The sequence below is a fragment of the Bos mutus genome, chromosome 22 (genome assembly GCF_027580195.1).
Source record: "Bos mutus isolate GX-2022 chromosome 22, NWIPB_WYAK_1.1, whole genome shotgun sequence".
NCBI lineage: Eukaryota > Metazoa > Chordata > Mammalia > Artiodactyla > Bovidae > Bos > Bos mutus.
This window is the reverse complement of record NC_091638.1, coordinates 18,881,849-18,904,296: the sequence shown is the minus strand read 5'-3', so window position 1 is coordinate 18,904,296 and position 22,448 is coordinate 18,881,849. Positions and strand designations below refer to the sequence as shown.

Below are 22,448 nucleotides of genomic sequence, written 5' to 3'. Positions count from 1 at the left end.
TTCCTAGTGCTGTTTTTTAATTAAGCACTAAAATTAAAATTTAATTTTAATTATTATCTTAATAATTATTAAGATATAAGGCATGCAAGTTTTTAAAAAGTTTTTACAAACATTCACACTCACATTGTCTATAAATATAACATTGGTGTATACTTGATAGCAAAGATTTTTTAAATTTCTGCAAATTGAAATTTTTAAATAGTCAAAGGAATTCCTATTCGTCAGTCCAGTAACTGAATACCTCTTGTCTGAATTGTTCATAATTCTGTCTAGCTATCTCCTTTCAAGACCTGCTCTGATTCAAGTCAAATGAGGTGAACAATAGCTGTCACTTGCTGAATCTTGGCAATTTTCCCCATGAGCAAAAAATAAATATTACAGCTTCCCCACAATTTGCAGTACAGCTGTTGACTCAGGTCTTCATGGATGAAAAGGAAGGAAGAAACGCTGTGTGCTGGGAACACTGTGGAGCATGCAGTTTGAGAACAGACTAGCTGCAGAAATGGACTTTTTCACTCTCCTCTTTCACTTTCATCAAGAGGCTTTTTAGTTCCTCTTCACTTTCTGCCATAAGGGTCGTGTCATCTGCATATCTGAGGTTATTGATATTTCTCCCAGAAATCTTGATTCCAGCTTATACTTCATCCAGCCCAGCATTTCTCATGATGTACTCTGCATAAAAGCTAAATAAGCAGGGTGACAATATACAGCCTTGACATACTCCTTTTCCTATTTGGAACCAGTCTGTTGTTCTATGTCCAGTTCTAACTGTTGCTTCCTGACCTGCATATAGGTTTCTCAAGAGGCAGGTCAGGTGGTCTGGTATTCCCATCTTTTTCAGAATTTTCCACAGTTTTTTGTGATCCACATAGTCAAAGGCTTTGGCATAGTCAATAAAGCAGAAATAGATGTTTTTCTGGAACTCTCCTGCTTTTTCGATGATCCAGTGGATGTTGGCGATTTGATCTCTGGTTCCTCTGCCTTTTCTAAAACCAGCTAGAACATCTGGAAGTTCACGGTTCACGTACTGCTGAAGCCTGGCTTGGAGAATTTTGAGCATTACTTTACTAGCGTGTGAGATGAATGCAATTGTGTGGTAGTTTGAGCATTCTTTGGCATTGCCTTTCTTTGGGATTGGAATGAAAACTGACCTTTCCAGTCCTGTGGCCACGGCTGAGTTTTCCAAATTTGCTGGCATATTGAGTGCAGCACTTTCACAGCATCATCTTTCAGGATTTGAAATAGCTCAACTGGAATTCCATCACCTCCACTAGCTTTGTTCGTAGTGATGCTTTCTAAGGCCCACTTGACTTCACATTCCAGGATGTCTGGCTCTAGGTGAGTGATCACACCATTGTGATTATCTTGGTCATGAAGATCTTTTTTGTATAGTTCTTCTGTGTATTCTTGCCACCTCTTCTGAATATCTTCTGCTTCTGTTAGGTCCATACCATTTCTGTCCTTTATGTATTAGAAAGGCTAAAATTTAAGAAGACTGACTATACCAAGTGTCAGAGAAGGTCTACAGGAACTGAAAGTCTCATAGTCTGCTGATAAGAATCTAATATGATACTGCCACTTGAGAATATACTTTGGAAGTTTCTTAAAGAGTTAATTTTATACCTACTATATGGTCCAGCCCCTTTTCTCCTAGGGGGTGTGTGTGTGTGTGTGTATGTACGTGTGCATGCGTGCAGTAACATCTGACTTTGCAACCCCATGGACTGTAGCCCACCAGCCTCCTCTGTCCATGGGATTTTCCAGGCAAGAATACTGGAGTGGCTTGCTGTTTCCTTCTCCAGGGGATCTTCCTGACCTAGGGATTGAACCTGAGTCCCTCACGTCTCCTGCACTGATAAACAGATTCTTTACCAGTAGGGCCACCTGAGAAGCCCTTCTCCTAGGTGTTCATGCAAAATCAAATGAACATATACCCTTATGAAGTCTTATGTATGATGTTCATAAGGGCCTTATTTATAGTAGCCCCACACTGAAAACAACCCAAGTGTCCATGGACAAATGAATTGTTAAATAAATGCAGTACTTCCATACAATGGATACAACTCAGGATTAAAAAGCACTAGACTTGAACTTTCAACAATATGGTTGAATCTCAATGCTGCTGAATTAAAGAAGCTCAACATACCAGAGTACATATTATGATATTCTTTATATGAAGTTCTAGAAAATACAATTAATTCACAGTGACTAAAGAACAGATCATTGGTAGTTTGAAGATGGGGCTGGGTGTGGAGGGGTTAAGAGGACAGATTAAACATTGGTAACAAGGAAGCTTTCGGAGATCATGTGTGTGTTCGTTATCTTGATCGTAGCAATGATTTCACTGGGCTGTATGTATCTGAACATCAAATTTTGCTCTTTTAATATGTGCAGTTTATTATTTACATCAATAAAGCTATTTAAAGACCAAAAGGATGAGGACCACTCAGGAAGAATCTAACAAAATATAACCAACTGTACTGCATGAACCTAGGTTGAATTTTGAACTGGAGAAAAATCATATGAAACATTTTTTTTTAATTGGGGAACTTGATTTTTGTGTATTTGATGACACTATGTAATTACTGTCAGATTTCTTAAGTGTGGTAACAGTATTGTGGTTATACAGTAAAATACCCAATTTTTGGTGATTCGCAGAGTCTGACACAACTGAGCAACTGAACTGAACAGAAATAAAAAAGAGAAAAAATACAATGCATATGGCTTTGAAATTGTTTAGCAGAGAGAGAGAAAGTAAAAAACACTGTGGTGGGATCTCAGTGGGGACTGTCCAGATGTTCTTCATTCTGTGTCTGAGTTTCTGAACATTTGTAAGTTTTTAAAATTGGGGGGACATATGTGTAGTGTATGTGCTTACATTGTATCTGGATGAGAAAGAGGGGAAAGTTTCAGTCAATAGATAGTCCAAAAAGATATTACTCAGCCATAAAAAAGAATGAAATTGGTCATTTGTAGAGCTGTGGATGGGCCTAGAATCTATCATACAGAGTGAAGTAAGTCAGAAAAGCAATAATCATATATTAATGCATATATGTGAAACCTAGGAAAATGGTACAGATGAACCTGTTTGCAGGTCATGACAAGAGGGGTTGGACAGTGGGGAGGTTAAAGAGGGAGAGGATATATGTATACACATAATTGATTCAGTTGGTTGTATGCCAGAAGCTAACACAGCATTGTAAAACAGTTATACTAAATAAAAAAAAGAAAAAGAAAAAGTCAACAGAGAATCTGGAGAAACTGCTCTGGGGAGAGAGCTGGGTCTTGTGTGAGATAGCATGTACTATGAATGTTGTAGGGTTCTCAGTGGGTCTTTGAGGGTGTATGCTGCAAAAGGAATTACAGACTGAGTTGCATTACAAATGTTCTTGATTGCATCAGAACTGAGATGCATGTTACAGTTCTAAGTGATACACCGAGTCTCAGCTTGGCCTCTTAGGAGCACAGGTGCAAGTTTATTTGGAGTATCAACACCAACCAGCAGAAGGAAAGAGGTCCGGGCCAAGGGAGAGGTGGTGCTGTGATGCAGACTCAACAGGGTCTCAGTTGAAGGAGAAGGGGGTGAGGCTTAGGCAGCAGGAGTCTCCTCAGACAAGGCAATTCCCACAGAGGGCCACCAGCTGAGAGCAGAATCCGCAGCATCTGGGGGAATAAATCCAGATTCCTGCTGATCCTGAAAGAGGATCCCACTACAGGACAGCGTGACATCCCTAACACCCTGCCCCCACCCCCAGCTCTTGTACCTGTTGTTCATACTTGTACAAGTTGCACAGGACTATATGTTCACAATGCTTGTGAACTGGTGAATAATTATCCAATCACTTCTATACATTGTGGTATACTGATTTCAAAATTTAAATTTTATTCAAGTCATGTCTTAACTTTCCTCAATTCATGTCATAAAATGGAGACTATAGGTTTTATTTTCCTTACCTGTTGTTAGCTGGAGAAAGTAGGCACTTTCTGGGGTTCAAGGGTAAAGACTGCAATACATTGTCACAAATGTCTTTACAAATGGCCTTGCCCAAATTCCACAACTATGAAGTGGAAGAGAAAAATGAGAATTCAGGTTTCTGGATACCTGAGTCCAGTGACCTCATCTCTACACCCTTAATGTCTGTCTTAGTCCTAATAGTGACACAGACAGCATCACTTTTCTGACCACAAGGGAAGCTTGTCCTGAAACGTCACTGCTGGGTATTAGCTGCACACTGAAGCTTTCTGGTGGAGGAACAAGTGGAACAGTCTCCCCTGTAACACCCTGTAAGCCAAGCCCCCCAGAGTCCAGGAAGATGTATAACTGCTCAGTTCCTTATGGTTACAGCTATTTTCCAAGTCTGAACAGTCTCCTCTCCCCTGGCCAGCTAATCTCCCCAGCTCCTTGATGGGCAGAGGTGTTTGCATATGAAGCCACCCCCAAGGCTGTCTCTGTTTCATGGTCACTGGAGAATGAACCCCCTTTGGTCCTCTCCCTTGACTTGGATCGCCTTCCACAGGGTGCTAGTTCTGGGCCTCATCCCCTAGTCTGTGTAGTCCGCATTTTCCATCTGTTCTGAACATCCATAAAGGATTAGACCTTTCCCACTGCAAGGATGGATCTCCTTTCAGCCTGTCTCTTTATGGGTATTATGCACAAAGAGTCTCTTCCTGGAGAGGAATCGCCAAGTGTCCTTTATCCCATGTTCTGTATAAGCTAAACAGCTAGAAGGTGGATGAAGGGAGACAGAGTACTGTCTCACCACACAAAGAAAAAGACACCGGGGTAGTCAATGTTTACTGGCAAATCACAGAATTCCAACGTCCCTTCCCAGTGAGGCTTAATCCCCCTCCTCCCCTACACCTGGTGTCTTTGGTCTACCCTCGACTTTCTCCAGTCAGTCAGTAATCATCTCATAAACACTTTGACAGAACCATCAGACACTGCAACCTGTTCATGCTTCAGACAATATCTACATTCCATCTATGTATTACTTTTTTTTTTTTTTCTGCCTGCTCAAGCACACTTTTACTATTGGGGCATCTGCCTTGGTGTAAGTCTGTGTACCTTTGGGGAAAAGATAGCAACACTGAATCCTCTTGACAAGCAGCTGGATTTGGCAAGGAAATTGGACACAGTTTCAATCGCATGCAGAGGGTGTTTGCTCATTATTCTTAGTAGGGAATATAGACTTAAATAGAAAACATACTTACACAAATATGCAATCTGTGGTCAAGAAAGGGAATTTTCTGTCAGTTCCCTTTAGAAATAGTTAGAGCTGTTTGTTTTTCCAAGCATTGGCAATTAAAGCCTCGGAGAATGAAAAATTAAACAGTTCTGTGATTTACTCTTTTATTAGATACGCTTTTTAGTTGAATGTGAAAATCAGTGTAGTAAAATAAGCTGTAGAATCAAAAGGATTCAACTTACATCTTAGCTTTGTTCCTGATTACTGTGACCCTGCACAAGTCATGTGAGTGCTCTGCTAACTCAGGATTTCAACTTAACATTCTCTGAATGTACTCACTCTAAGAACCAACTTCTACTCAAAATGTATTTATGGCTCAGAAAGAGAGTTTTACTCATTGGGATGCTTCTATTTGTACCTCACTTTAAAATTACTTTCTGGACTGTTACCCTTATTAGTTAAAATAATATTTTTGAGGTCATTTGTTACAGGTCTATTCCTGCCATCATAACCTTAAATTCCTGTAGGAGAGAAACTGTTGAGATAAATGAATCCATGATTATGTTGATGATCACTGATTGTAACATGCACTATGAGTAATAATAATAATAATAATAAAACAGGCTGCTATGTGAGAGAATCATGGAAGGAGAAAATTCAAGTTGGTGGAGCAGTGGTGTGGCCATAGAAAGTCTGTTCAAGAAAATACATGAAGTTAACCTCAAAGATGGGACAGGAGTCATTTGGATAAAGAACTCAGGCAAAATATCATTGTGGGCAGACAGACTGGTATGTATGGTGTGTGCTAAGTCCCTTCATTGGAAATAAGCTTGAAGCGCCCAAGCAGCCAGCACAGATAAATCTTAGTCAAGAGACTAATCAAGAGGCTAGAATTGCAGCTGGTCCAGAGACTACAGGGCAATGGGAAGTCTAGAGGGGACCAGGTTGTCTGATTTTCAGTTTTTATAGAGATCATCTTGGTTACTCTGAAGAGTACTGCTTAGAGGGAGGCAAGAAATGGAAGAAATGAAACCAGTTGGGATGCTACAATAGCACCCTAGGAACAGTGTCCAAGTGCATCATTGTCTTCACCATCACCGTCATCTTCATCAACCATGAACAGCTCCCACCTGAGAACTTACAAATATACCCTCTGTCCTCTGTGCTTAAGTGTGTTAACTGGTTAATCATACTTAAGACAAGGGCTGGGGCAGTGGGAAGAGAATAGATTCCATAAGTATTTTACAGATAATACTAGCTAACGGAGTAATAGACTACATATAAAGGGAAAATGTGAAGGAACAGCAGGTTTTTAAGAACAACCCTTAAAAGTTCAATTTGTGCAACCAAGTAGATGGAAGTCACAATCCTGAGATAAAGAATATTAGTATTACTTATGTACATATTTATATCTATCTACCTACCTGTATACATACATACACAACAAGGGAATACTACTGAGCTATAAAAGAGAGTGAAATAATGTCATTTACAACAACATGGATGTACCCAGAGATTATCATACTAAGTGAAGTAAGCCAGAAAAAGACAAATACCATATGGTATCACTTACATGTGGAATCTAAAATATAACACAAATGAGCTTATCAGCAAACCAGAAACAGACTCACAGACATAGAGAGCAGACTTGTGGTTACAGGGAGGGGAAGAATGGGGAAGGGATGGACCGGGAGTTTGGGGTTAGCAGATGTAAACTACTCTGTATCGAATGGATAAACAGCAAGGTTCTACTGTTGAGCACAGGGAACTACCTTCAGTATCCTGCAATGAACCATAATGGAAAAGAACATAAAGAATCATTTGTTGTATAGCAGAAATTTGTACAACACTGTAAATCAATGACACTTCAGTAAATTTAAAAGAGTATAAGTACAAAGCCAGGTTTTGCAAGAAAATCTCCACTTTCAACATGGTTTGAGATGCTGATTTGATTGTGGCAGCAGCCCTATGAAGTTGATGAAGATGATAAGCCTTGCATTAAAGATGATAAATATGTACCTGCACGTAACTGAGAATAACCTTTACAGAAACTTCTTCAGGACACTCTGCTCTGTGGGCCTGGACTCTATGTAGATAGTACTCCCACACCATGAAGACCTTTCATGCTTTATCTTTTTCCCATAAATAATGTATGGTGATTTCATGAGTCAAGATGGAATAGAAAATTTGCCATTAAAATTATTTTTTTAGACTCATTCATGCATTTTTCTTAGTTTATATCAAAGTTTGACATGGTTTCAAGAAACAATAGACCTCTTTTCTCCATAAGTTATAATGGCTCTATACATGAGCCTGGGCAGTTTCTGTTGAGAGAATCTACTTGCATGCTTGCCATTTAATCATTTTGTGGATCTCTTTAGCTCTTTCTAGAGAAAGTAGGCTTATTTTCTTAAGAAGGGAAGATTGAGAATTCCAGTTGGGAATACATGCAGGGTAGAAGCTTGGAAAGAGACTCTTAACCAGAGATGTAAATGATGGTGAAGGATTAGCTTTGGGTGATTGGGATTAGATTAGGATATGAGCTCATGAAGCTTGGAGGAGATGAAGCTGGCATAAATTTCTGGGGCCTTGCACTCCAGAAGAGTGGCAGGACTGAACTGTGCTGATATCATTTGAAAGCCTTTGCAAATATTTTTAGTCAGGTTGCTTGGAAAAGGGAGACCACATTTATTTTTTAAGAGAGCTCAAACCTGCTCTGGGTTTGTATAGTGTTGGTGTGATTTCAGTTCAGTTCAGTCACTCAGTCATGTCCGACTCTTTGCGACCCCATGAACTGCAGCACGCCAGGCCTCCCTGTTCATCACCAACTCCTGGAGTTCACTCAAACCCACATCCATCGAGTCAGTGATGCCATCCAGCCATCTCATCCTCTGCCGTCCCCTTTTCCTCCTTCCCCAATCCCTCCCAGCATCAGAGTCTTTTCCAATGAGTTAACTCTTCGCATGAGGTGGCCAAAGTACTGGAGTTTCAGCTTTAGCTTCATTCCTTCCAAAGAACACCCAGGGCTGATCGCCTTTAGAATGGACTGGTTGGATCTCCTTGCAGTTACTAACTTGGGGTTTGCATAAAAGGAGGTAGAATATTAAGAAAGTGAGTCCTTGGTTTTTCCCTTACTTTTCTTTCTTCCCAGTCCAGTCCATCCACATGTTCTTTTATTTTTCCCTCTCAACGTAGCTATCATTTGTCCCCTCAGCACCCCTGATCACTATTATCTTAATCTGAGCCATTCCACTTTCTAAAGGTGAATTTTTTAAGTGATACTTATTGATGATTCAGAAAAGCTCCGGGAGGGATCTGAATTGAACAAACAAAATGCATATACATTAGTAGTTAAGTCAAAGTCAGCATTTTTTGGTCAAAAAAAAAAAAAAAAAAGCAAAACTCAATGACTGAACACGTCATTGGGTTGTCATGGCAACCATTTCTTTTTTTTTTTTTTTCCCTATTGTGAGGAGACAGTTGGGTGCTGACCTAAGCGTTAGCCTATGCTTTTTGAAAGAAAAGCTCCCATCCTTCCAGAAGGGCAGGGTTGTTGATTTTTAGTGCAGTTTCAGGCTCTAAAAGGGTCACTCTTGATAGTTATACTTTCTTGTCTAGTGAACACATGACGGGGGGTAAAGAGGTTAAGTACCAGCGCCCCAGGACAACACAGTCCATCCTTCCCCTTTGCCAAATGAGAAGAACCCCCTTTACAGGGAATCCACAGGAACATTGCACACTTACTTCTTTCTGTCAGGTACCCTTCTGAATCTGTTCTCTGGGATCACCCAGAGACAAAGCCAAAGACCACAAATATAACCTCTTATCGTTGTGTCCCCCATATTTCCTTCCTTACCAGTATCAATGAGGCCCCTTGAATTTGCCACCACAGTGCTAGGTACTGGGGATACGACAGTGAGCTAAGCAGATGCTTCCTGGTGGCAGAAATAGATGCTAATCACACACACACACACACACGTGTTTAGATGTGAATTACTGAGATTGCTTTGGGAGCCTGTAACAGGATGGAAAGACATGGTCTTGGCTAGAAGAGTCTTGGATGAGGAAGTGATGCTGGAGTGGTGAGAGCTGAAGAATGAACAGATGAGGGAGGCGGTGTGGGAAACACTGCAAGGAAAGGGATCCAAACATGCAAAGGCCCTGTGGCAGGAGATGGGCCTCCCTGTTGACTCAGTGGTGAAGAATCCTCCTTCAGGGGAGGAGACCTGGGTTCAATTCCTGGGTCAGGACAATGCTCTAGAGAAGGAAATGGCAACCCACCCTAGTATCTTTGCCTGGGAAATCCCATGGACAGAGGAGCCTGGTGGGCTCCAGTCCATGGGGTGGCAGAGTCAGACATGACTGAGTGACGGACTCTCATACACTCTGGCAGGAGAGAGCAGGGCAGATCCAGGGAAGTGAAAGAGGCCAGTGTGGCTGGGGGCATATGATGAACTGTGACATGGAGATGAGTGAGTGGCTTTGATTTGGGCTTGGGTTTGGCAAATGAGTGAAGACCATCTCATTCATCAACCATATATGCAACTTGTTCCCTGTACCAGGCATGAGGATGCCGAGATAAATTAAAACACGGTTCCTGCCTTGAACTGCTCACTTCTGAATGCTCCCTCCCTCCCCGACATGCACAAAGTATTCTGGTTCTGTTCCTAGTGTAGGGGACAATTTATCTCTGTGCTTTAAATCTTCTGTTTATTAGCTTTGAATGCTTTGACTGGATCAGAGCAGTGCCTCTAGTTACAGGACTGGGGAAGACAGGAAGCCAATGCAACTGCTAGAGGAAAAATTATCTGGAAAGATGGGAAGAAATGCAGCTGTTTGGAAGCAAACAGCCTCTGGATGTGGTTACACCATCCAGCGCACATAAATTGTACCGGGGTGGCATTTAGACCATGGGTTCAGGGTTTAAGAGGTAGGACCACTTATAAGTCATCTCCTCTGCCACCGCTCTGGGAAGTGAGCCCATGCATCTCATGGTGCGTCACTATCCATGCTTGCAAATGCTATGTGAGCTACTTGAGAACCCGCAGGAGTTAGTCAGTGGCAGATCCTACCTCCAGACCCAGAACTTTTGACTCCAGTGCGAGTGCACTTGTCATATGTTTCACTGCTCTTGGCTCACAGTGTATATGTCCTAGATTGTATTCACTCATCTGTCCAGCTGCTATGAACTCAGTACTTTTAAGTTCCAGGAGCTCTGTAGGGTAGGTCAAAATATATGGTCTGTGCTATCAGGAGGATAGTCTATTGAGGGGATACTTATTTATTAAATAGACACTCAACTGAATAATCCTAATTTGTGATTGATGTGATGAAGGGTGACAGTATGTTCTGTGAGCAGGCAGAAGAGGAAGGACATAGTTTCCATTTGAGGGTCAGAGAAGCCCTCCTCAAGGAAGTGAGACTGAGACCCAAAAGGCAGATAGGAGGGAGCCAGGAACAGATGAGAGGGAACAGCATGTGAAGCAGAGGGAACAGCATGTGAAAAAGTCTTGCAGATGAACAGTGCACTGCATATCAGAAGCACTTAGATAAGGTGAGGGAAGGTGGAAGGAGGGCCCTGCAGAGTTCCTGGGGCCAGAAGCAGTCTCTTCATCCAAAGTGTCATGGAAGGTTGAGTTAATGCAGTAAGACAGCTGGAGCCCCCAACACTATAGGCCTCAGCATTGAGTTTTAAAGAGGAATGAGACCTGCAAAAATCCCTCTTAGGTCTGCTAAGAAGTGTGGGCAGGTTCAGAGGGCAGATTCAGGAGGTACAGACAGAGGCAAGACTCTAGGCCCTCGGGAGTGAATGGGTAAGAAACTGTACTTTTGAGATCCATGATCCAGGACCTCAGAAACAACAAGAAAGGAACATGGATCTGGTGACAGTAAGATCAAAGCATGAACCAGTCGGCCACTCCTCTTCAGCCCTCCTCACTCCCTCTTGTTCTGTTTCTTCCTGCAGGATGAGTGTTATTTCTCTGCCCCCATCTCAGAGCCCTCACCATTCCAGTAAAGGGCACAGGCTGAGCAACTTTTTATCTACAATTTGCTGAGCAGCTGGATTGTAGTTATTTTCTCCTGTTAGATTTAAACTAAACCTCAGCTGAGGTCCTCGCTGAGGAGTTCAGAGCACAAGTTACCCCTGGGTGGGCAGTTCTGGCCCTGAGGTCTAGCTGTTAGCCACTCTGCCCATCAGCCATGGCCACCGTTGGCTGAGTGGGTCCCACAGCACAGAGTGGGGCCCACTGAGTCAGGAGAGAAGTTGAGGAGCCTGTGCCTGTCCACACCCACAGTGCTGCACCAGAGACAGTGGGAAAGCAGGGAAGCAAAAATGATACATAAAAAGTATGAGCTAATGCAAGGGGAAGGGCGAATCTGAAGGGAAGGAAGGGAGCTGCCACAGGTCAGCAGTAAGATGGGGAAGGTACAGTCCAGAGCGGACAGAGGAAGACAGACAAAATTAACAGCTAGAACTAAGAGGAGGAAAGACAGCTGCTGGATGATGATCAAAACCTGCCAAAGTTCATCAGAAAGTCATTGCCAATGTCTCTGAAAACTGAGAGAAGGCCCCTCTTTTTATAAGGATTCGACACTGTCTTCTTGTCAGTGACACTCCAGGCCGGTCTCAATGAACACTTTACAAGCCCAATTTAAAACACGTGAACTATTCCCAAGAGATGCCAAAACTGTCTCTCTCTCTCTCAGCCATTAATTCAACATCAGTATTTTCATTGGATTCCTGTCTTTTTTATGTTCACAAGAACCTGAAAGATGACTTTAAAAGTTGGCAAGATGAGACAGCTTTGCACTTCTATAAGTGGAATATTTCAAATGACAGCTTTAGAAGTGGAATATATTAAGTTCTTTTTAATGCCCTGGTTTACTTGCAGAGTGATACAGAACATCATCGTATGTTACCTAATGTGTTCCCCAGTGAGGTACATGTCAGTACTTTCTTATTATAAGACAGGATCCGACACTGCCTCCTACAAAATGCTGCTAGGTTCAGTCTTGAAGAATACGGCCAAGGGTTCCTGGAGAGCCAGGGAATCTGGCAGAAATGTGTCTCTGCAGGCTGACAGCGGGGTGGGGAAGGGTGAAGGGGTTCACCTTTGTATGTTAAATCACAACAAGGCGGGGACCTAACATTTGTGGGGCTCTTGAACCAGCAGGAATGGTAAATAACCTTCTAGATAATATAACAGAACAGACAGGGCCAGTGTTGGCTGTATAAAAGAGTGAAACTCCTGCCTTGTAGCTGGAGGAGGAAAAAAGCTTGAAATCAAAATTGAGGGATAGCAGGGCCGGTGAGGGGGGAAAAATCCTGTGTATCAGTGTGTGTAGGCTGTGCTCATAGGTGCCCAGCAAAATCAGAAGTGACTGCCTGGAAGAATTAGCTATGAGGACGGCCCACAGCTCGTTCGGATGACACGGGGAGTGAAACCCCGGTCTTCCCAAGGATGTGTCAACTGGAATAACAGCATCTCTCTGATGAGGTGACACGGGAATAGACAAAGCATCAGGCTTTTGATCAGGAGAGCAGAGAACTGAGATGTAGGTGATTTCAAGCATAACATAATCCCTTATTTCATGCTCCAGGAACTGATTTGCATTCACCTGGAGTGTGTGTCCTTATGTCCCTCCAAAAAAATAATGTGATTGTGTGTCGACTTAACATCATGTCTGCCTGGAGATACTAAATGAGAAAAACAAAACAGTCAAATGAGGTCTTGTCCAATAATCATCCAGTTCAGTTCAGTCGCTCAGTCGTGTCCGACTGTCTGCGACCCCATGAATTGTAGCACGCTAGGTTTCCCTGTCCATCACCAACTCCTGGAGTTCACTCAGACTCACGTCCATCGAGTTAGTGATGCCATCCAGCCATCTCATCCTCTGTCGTCCCCTTCTCCTCCTGCCCCCAATCCCTCCCAGCATCAGAGTCTTTTCCAATGAGTCAACTCTTCACATGAGGTGGCCAAAGTATTGGAGTTTCAGCTTTAGCATCATTCCTTCCAAAGAACACCCAGGACTGATCTCCTTTAGAATGGACTGGTTGGATCTCCTTGCAGTCCAAGGGACTCTCAACAGTCTTCTCCAACACCACAGTTCAAAAGCATCAATCCTTCAGCACTCAGCTTTCTTCACAGTCCAACTCTCACATCCATACATGACCACTGGAAAAACCATAGCCTTGACTAGACGAACCTTTGTTGGCAGAGTAATGTCTCTGCTTTTCAATATGCTATCTAGGTTGGTCATAACTTTCCTTCCAAGGAGTAAGTGTCTTTTAATTTCATGGCTGCAGTCACCACCTACAGTGATTTGGGAGCCCAGAAAAATAAAGTCTGACCCTGTTTCCACTGTTTCCCCATCTATTTCCCATGAAGTGGACCAGATGCCATGATCTTCGTTTTCTGAATAATCATCCAGTTGCTTCCATTATTTATAATTTCACGCCGTACACCTGTCCACAGAGTGTGTCCCAAAATATTTGGAATGTGCATCTGTATTGTTTTATAGATATTGTCTGTTACTCTTTACAAATTGCCTATTCAAAGATAACAGGTTTGAATGGAACAGCATGAAAATCATGTGCCAAAGATGGGGCCATGCTCTCTCATAAAGACTCGTCCACTTTTTGTGCATGCCACCAGGCAGTATACTATCTTTTAATATTCCAAGTGGTCAGAAGGTCTCTATGGTCATGGTGGAATGAGAGTTTTTATATCAGACACTCTGGTAACAAATTTCTTTGGTTTGAATTTTGACTGACTTGTCAGACGTGAAGTAGTTTGCCCACAGTCACCAACCAATAATCCAAGGCCAAGTTTGAAATCACTTCTAACAAGAAAGATCTTGTTTTCCCATTACACCATCCCTCCAGAAGATGCAAGTATCTTTCCTCATCATTATACTGAATCCTTTTATCATCAGGCATTATTTCATTACTGTGCAAAAGCCTTCAGCATGTTGACCCTCTGGAAACTGAGGAAGTCTTACTGGAAACACCCTGTCTTATTTCCAGCCATGTGTCATTATTATTTCTCACAAATATGGTGACTCTGATTAGGAACCAAGGGGTCCAGGTGGCAAGGATCAAAAACACTGGTCTTAACTGCTAAGAACTTGCATTTAAATTTAGACACATGGGTGTTCCAGACATTTGTCAGATAATAATGCATGCTTTATCTCTACTCTGCTTACATCAGACACAGTTTTCATTTTTGTTGTACAGACTTTGGGATGTCATGAGAACTGTGAAACTTCTCCCATCCTACCAAAGACTCTATGAAAGCCTCCTTGTCCCAGTTTTCAGTGGTCACCTGGGAATGTATTTAATTGGTTATTTCTCATAATAGTCGATGACAGGATAGGGGTTTGAACAGACTTTCAAACAAAATAGAAGCAAACTTAATGAGATGTTTTTCCCTAAAATAGGTTGTCATTCAGTGGATTCCATAAGAAAGATGATCATTTCAAAGTGTATTAATACTAAAATGATATGAAAGAGAACAACATAGAAAACAAGTCATTTTATGTTATAGCTAATAAATCAATCATCGATACAGACAGCCTTGGTTGAGTGGTTCGTACATGCTAGGCACCCTCCTGTGTATTTCACAATGGCCCACCAATTCGATCCCAACAACCTTATAAGACAGCTAGCATTACGGCCTCAACTCTAGAAATAAAGAGCTAGAGACCCACTGCTGCTAAGTCACTTCAGTCATGTCTGACTCTGTGCAACCCCAGAGATGGCAGCCCACCAGGCTCCCCCATCCCAGAGATTCTCCAGGCAAGAACACTGGAGTGGGTTGCCATTTCCTTCTCCAGTGCATGAAAGTGAAAAGTGAAAGCGAAATCGCTCAGTGTGTCTGACTCCTGGCGACCCCATGGACTGTAGCCTACTGGGCTCCTCCATCCATGGGATTTTCCAGGCAAGAGTACTGGAGTGGGGTGCCATTGCCTTCTCCGTAGAGACCCACACACAATAGCAAAATAACGACAATGATGATGATGATGACTAACAGACTACAGATAATCGCTTTCCTTAGAACAATCCTCCATGAATGCCAAGGCTATTTCTAATATCCAACACTTGCTTCAAGTGTAGAACTTACTGTGCAACCAGAATTTAGTGAAGTGCAGGCAGTGAGTTTATTATCCAGTCAGCTCTGCTAAATGTGACATATGCATTCTTAGAAGTCACCATGCTTTGCAAAATTACACAATGAAAGTACTAGATTTATGGGGGAAATTGGGTTATAGGGACACTTTAAGTACAAGGAGACTTTGGACTGAACATCAAATGCAAAACAGGGTATCAGAGGTGAAAAGGTGAGCAAAGGACATGCCCAGGGACAAGCAGGCGGGGCCGAGTACACACTGTGGGAAAAAGGACTGGTGAGCAGTGTCGACACCTTGCATATTTGATTCTAGGCTGTGTTCCTTCTGCCACTAGAATGTGGCTCCCTGACTACAGAAAGAATGCTCTGCCACTGTTACAGCGGCCTGTGTGGCTACTTGGTAGTGGCCTACTGCTGTCCACCACTGTGGATACCTCTGTATCTATGGGTTTCACATCCATGGATTCAGCAAACTGCAGGTGAGAAATATTTGGGGAAAAAAAATTTCCAGAAAGCTCCAAAAAGCAAACTTTGAATTTTCAGCATATTGGCAACTATTTACATAGCATTTACGTAGTATTTATGACTATTTACATAGCATTTGGGCTTCCCAGGTGGCACAGTGGTAAAGAATCCACCTCAATGGAGGAGATGTAAGAGACACAGGTTCTTTCTCAGGGTCAGGAAGATCCCCTGGAGAAGAAAAGGGCAACCCACTCCAGTATTCTTGCCTAGAAAACCCCATGGGCAGAGGAGCCTGCTGGGCTACAATCTATGGGGTTGCAAAGAGTTGGACATGACTGAGCAGCAGGTGTGGCATGGCATTTACACTGCATCAGGTATTATAATTAATCTAGAGATGATTTACAGTATACGAGGGTACATATATGTATACTGCATCATTTTATATAGGGACCTGGGCCTCCTCAGATTTTCGTATCCTCAGGAGGTCTGGGTATCAATCCCTCATGGATGCCGAGGGTGACTAATCTCACTGAAAATGCGAGTGGTAAGTGGATGATGTACCAACACTGGAAAAGAAAAGTCTCTGTCACATAGCCTATCTGGAAAATACAGCTACCGGTGAATTTATACCATGAAGTCGTTAGCGACATGCCCAGGAATCTCTCAAAACTGTCTTCAATTAAACTGATTCTGAAACTTTGACGAAGAGTTGGCAACATGCAAAGTTTGTTCAGGAGCAATCTAGACTTTTTGAATTTCCTAGTATTTTACCGATCAATACTTACAGGAGGAGAACGCCAATAACCCTCAGTGCAACATCTATTTATAAAGCAACAATGACATCTCATGGGGCTTTGCAGTCACATTTATGTGACAATGAACTTTTAGACCAAGATGAGAAAATGCACGGGGCAGATTTAGCTGGGCTTTTCCTGGCCCTGAATTCAGCACAAAGCTGTGTCTCTAATGGTATACTTGCTGGCACATGTCAATCAGACAGGACATGAATAGGCCTGGCTTTTTAGACCCTACATTCTAGTTAATTACTAAGACGTACATTAAAAGTTTAAAATATATGACAGCGAATACTAAGGAAGACTTATCTTAAGGTCTACACACCAATATCCTGATATAAATATTCGGCAGAATATAAATATTAGCAGCTCATATTTCATGTATACGTGTTTCCCAGGCATTGTACTAAGCACTTTCCATATATAAAATGAATTAGGTCATCAGAGTCAGCATTTGAACCCTAAACCATTGTTATCTTCAGTTTGCAAATGAGGAAACTGAGAGCCAGAGGTTCTGTTTATCAGACTTGAAGAACACTGCTTGGTAGAGAAATGTGTAAAACACCACCTGACTTGGAACCCTTTGCCCACATTTTCCTTAGTTGTACAAGCTGGGTTACACATGGTGCTTGGGAGGAAAGCCACATTCAACCAAGGAAAAGAAACTGGTGGAAATGTATTGAAGTTGATAATAAAATTCAGGCTTAAGTATCCCAACACTGCGAGGCAGGGAGCTTCTTTCCCATGAGCTCAGGCCATCAAGGATGGACCATGGTGAGGCAATGAGCCTCAGACAGCCAGATGGGACAAGGGCAGTCTGGGACAGGGGATGGGGGAGGAGCTGACCCCAGTAAAGCTGTATGTGCTAGACCCCTATGTGCTGGTAACAGAGACCAAAATCAACCACTAACACCTTTACATCTCTCAAGAAAGTATAAGGAAGATAAAGCAAAATGATATAAAATATCGAAAATCAAACAGGGTAATTCTACAATCCGCATTGCTCATTTGACAATAAGCATTGGATAAAACAGGAATAGCCTTGAGACTAAAAAATAAATATGTTGTAATCCACCACAGATTACCACGCTGAGCTCCCTGCATCATACAGCAACTGCCCACTAGCTACTTGTTTTACATATGGTAATGTTTATGCTCACTGCTGATCTTTCAATTCATCCCACCCTCTCTTTCCCCACAAGTCCGTTCTCCATGTCTGCGTCTCTGTTCCTGCCCTGCAAATAGGCTCACCAGTACCATCTTTCTAGATTCCATAAATACGTTTTAATATATGATATTTGTTTTTCTTTTTCTGACTAACTTCACTCTGTATAAGAGACTCTAGATTCATCCACCTCACTTAAGTGGGGAGTGAGGAGCAGGGGGAGGTTCAAGAGAGGGGACATATATGTACTTATGACCGATTCACATAGTTGTATGGCAGAAGCCAACACAACATATTGTAAAGCAATTATCCTCTAATCAAAAATAAATTAACTGTTGGAATTTGCTTAAAAAAATTGTACTAAAAGGGCTGCTAGGGTGAAAACTCAGAGTCAAAAAGCAAGCATCCCACCAAAGGCCAAGAAGAGAGCAACTGAGTTCCCTTCCTGGGGCTGAGCTGGGTTGTATCCCCATGAACAAGTAACTCTGGGTTCTCTGCAGACTGGGGTCTTCCTGTCTTTCTACATATGTAACTTATTTAAAAATCCTTTCATAATACTTACTACATGCTAGGTCCTATCCTACTTTACAAATACTCATTTAATCACCACAACAACATCATGAGGTAGGGGGGCTCATGTTATCATCCCCATTTATAGATGTGGAAGCTAAGGCAGACAGAGGCAAAATAATTTGTCCCAGGTCACAAAGCTAGTAAACGGGAATTGAACTCAGATTAGCTCTGGAGTCTTCATTCCTAACCACTCTGCAACATAAAGGATTAAGGGACAGAAATTTGTCCCTTAATGGTCAATGATGTTCCTGTTGGTTTTCACAGATTCCTGAAATGTCCCCCGAAATTACAAAAATGTCAAAACAAGTATCAAAGTCTTGATAGATTCTAGCTTGACATGAACAAAATTACAGACTCCATAAAATAAGCAACTTTGCTACTAGAGTCCTAAATGACTAAGTAGTCTTTCTTGAGAAAAAGCATGTATGTATACACAGACCAGCACAAATATTTACATATGTATAAAGTATACAAATTATGTATATAAGTCATAAACTCAATAAACTACAGATGGTTTCTTCAACTGCAAAATTTGCTTTTGAGTGGAGAAATAGAAGGAAAGCTTAAGATCCCATGGGTCAGTTTAGATCCCTTTCTTTCTTGGACTGACTAATCCATGGTTTGCAAAGCCCTCATTAGCAGGATGACAGCAGTGACCATGGGGGACAAAATGACAGCGTCTAAGTTCATAAACCTCTGTTTCAGGGTAAGACTTTCTTGGACAGGGTGGGCAGCAGGGTAGAATGAAGATGAAAGTCTAAAGGTATTCTAATAGGAAAAGATGAGCTTTAAACATATGGTCTAGTTCACAACCAAAAGGATCATTAATTCAATATTGTTTTGTCTTTATATTTTACATTTATTATGCATTATACAGTTAACGGCTGCCAGCTCCTGTAAAGCATTCAGAAACATGCACATTCAAATTAATGTTTGCTGGAAAACAGTATTCCTTCCAGATGAAAAGCAAAGTCTCTTTTAATTTCTTCTCCAGAGACCCAGATTGAAGAACTAAAGTCAGAAATGGCCAGGCAGCTAATAGATCTGATGGCAATCCCTGTATATTTAGAGAAAGGCTGTCTGACCACTGAGTCATCAGGAGGAAGAAGGTGCCTCTTATCCAAACACAGGAGCTCATCCACTGTGTGCTTCTTAAGTGCCTACTGTCCGTCAGCACCGCAGGCACAGTGACACCACTACCCATCATCACTGCCTTCACTGAACTTGTGGCTCAGTTTGAGAGATGGGCGTTCAGATGATCAGGTTAGTGGGTAGAGGATTACAAACAGGCAGCCATGACCTAAAAACAACAGTGTTTTGAAGGCCTGTATGTAGAAGAGGGCAGCAGAGGACAAGATGGTTAGATAGCATCACCGACTCAATGGATATGAACTTGCGTAAAACCCAAGAGATAGTGAAGGACAGGGAAGCCTGGCGTGCTGCAGTCCATGGGGTCACAAAGAGTTGGAAATGACTTAGTGACTGAACAACAAATGTCATTAAACAAGCTGGCTGAGAGTTAAGGTCGTGGGGGAGGCAGGCTGGAATGGATGTTCTAAAATGTAGAGGAACATTCCACACAGAAGGAAACAATAATAAATAAAAATCACACACCTGCCTGTAGAAAAGTCTGTGGTTGAATAAGCATAGCATCTTCAAGAACTTAAGGAGGGCCATGTGGATGAAATCCTGGGGAGAGAGGAAGGAGAGAGGTGAGGAGAGTGGTGGACAATTAGTCTGAGAAACCAGACAAGGGGAAAGACCATGTGGGCCCTTGTAAAACCCATTAAAGATGGGGGATTTTATCCTCAGACACATAGGAAGACACCGTTGTGGAAAACCATGATCAAATGCATTGTCAAGAGACTAGGTTTTCCACTGATGTAAAAGGCTATAGGAACTGGTCACTTGAACTTTTCTTTTTAAATGTACTTGAAGTGTACTAATTTATTTACCTACCTATTTTTTACCGGTTTATTTATTTATTCATTTATTTTCAGCTTTACTGAGGTTATCACTGATTAATACAAATTGCATATGTTTAGGTTATATAACATTTTTTAAGAGGTACACTGTGATGATGTAATATACATATGTAGATATTGTGACATGATTTCCACAATCAAGTTAAGGAGCACACCCATCACCTCACAGTGAGTCTAGGCTTTAGAAGTCATGAAAACCACAGACGTATCTAAGTGAATGGTGGGCTATGAATCATGACAAGGCACTTCATAAATGCAAACGGACCAAGTCAAGCTGTCTGTAGCTTTCCCCTTACTGATCTTACTCTTCCTCATCCGCTTCAACCCTCATCTTTTCCACTTTAGGCAAGACAATGATATAACACAGTGAAGAATGAGTGAATGGGTGGCTCTACTGATTTCTCAAGAAGCGAAAGAACACAAGGACAGCTGCGAGCACCATCTGAACTACACATAACACATGTCAGGGCAAGGTTTTGTAGCCCCTTAGCAACTCTATAAGCCAATATCACTAGGTCTTGGTCTTGCCCATTGATGCTTTGTAAACCAGAATGAAGCAAGAAGGGCTTACTTTCCAAGGAAACTCAGCTCACTACTCTGTAGGCATGATGAAGGTGAATCCTTTCAAAAAAAAAAAAATACAGAAAAATACATGTGTTGACATAATGACTTTTTCAAATAAGGTCCCAGGGTATCTGTGCAGTAAGAGATCATGTAATGTTAATTGTTTTGTTAATGTATGGGGGGTAGGAAAAAACTACCCCTTACTCGAGATTGCAAATATGACCTTCCTGGTTTCATATCCAGTTGCCATTCTGAGTAAAGGTACTTCAGATCTGATGCAAGGTTGACGCTGAACCTCTACAAAGCAGACTTTCCAGGACAGACCGGCACTCAGAGCTACCCTATGACTTTAAGCCAATGATATTTATGTGTAAACTCGCCAAGAAATGTGCAGAGCCATTCTGTCTCCCCAGGGTTTATGCTTCCTCTCCCTGTCATGGTCGTGCTTGGCATCACGTTAGGTGTTCAGCCTCCCTCTGCAGCCATTTTATTTGTAATAGTGTCTTGTGTGTTATGTCTCCTAGCTCTACATACAAACCACCACGCTTACAATCTCCATGAACCTAAGTGCATCAGTGGCGCTGGGGATGCTATACATGCCGAAAGTGTACATCATCATTTTCCACCCTGAACTCAATGTCCAGAAACGGAAGCGAAGTTTCAAGGCAGTGGTCACGGCAGCCACCATGTCATCACGGCTGTCACACAAGCCCAGTGACAGACCCAACGGTGAGGCCAAGACAGAGCTTTGTGAAAACGTAGACCCAAACAGTAAGTACCTCTCCTTTCCTTCCGTCTCCTCATCCTGCATCTGGAAGCTCTGGCAGATGTGGTGTATGCTTGCCTTTCTTTGGAGAAAGGCCGTGCGCGCTCTTGTCTTCTCGGCTGGGTTGCCTTGGCGAATGCTGCCATTTGCTCCTAAGAGTGTGCTCACCACCTCCTTTTTGCTCCCTGTCGGGAAGCAGCTTTCAGAGGCTCTGCTTCAGATGTGTGAAATCTCCCCCATCCCTGGCTTCTTATCCTTTGGTCCCAAGCCCTCCAACTGACATCAACACAGCTGTTGAGCCGCCTTCCTTGTTCCCTTCCTCTTAGGGGATCAACTTCCTGCTAGGGAACCCCGGACACCCCATGGAACTGTAGCAATAGAGATGAAATTGAAATATTTAAGAACTTTGGAAGCATAATTTCTTTCCACTGGAGCATGAGTGTGGAGAAACTTACGATTCTTTACTAAGGAAGCCTTAGTAAAGAAAGCACATCAGATATTTAATGGAACAGGCAAACTTCCATCCAGGTACACAGGCCCAGACACCACCATGCTAATGGCCTCCCCATGTGGGAAAGCATCTGCCAGATCATTGCAGAGGAGTTTTAGCCCATGAAAAATAAAGTATTTGAGGTGAGATTAAGCAGGAAATGCCAGATTTTATATCTTTGTGGCTTGTCTGCAAATCCTGCATGGCCTTTAGCCATCCCTGCAAATGACTGCAAAGAATATGGACATACAGACGCTAGTTTGTTTAAAAAAGGAAAAGAAAAAGAAAGACAATTTTAGCCGGATTTAAATGCTTAAAATTCCCACTTGC

The 22,448-nt window shown here is 42.2% G+C and overlaps 1 protein-coding gene across 1 annotated transcript in view; it reads left to right on the top strand.

Moving 5' to 3' along the window:
• The window catches only part of GRM7 (glutamate metabotropic receptor 7), a 593,261-nt gene extending 571,353 nt beyond the window's left edge, over nt 1–21,908 (top strand). Inside the window, exon 8 of the mRNA XM_070360052.1 lies at nt 21,387–21,908. Within this exon, the coding sequence (XP_070216153.1) occupies nt 21,387–21,908 (522 nt within the window). The remainder of the gene's footprint in view (nt 1–21,386) is intronic.
• The last annotated feature ends 540 nt before the right edge of the window (nt 21,909–22,448 follow it).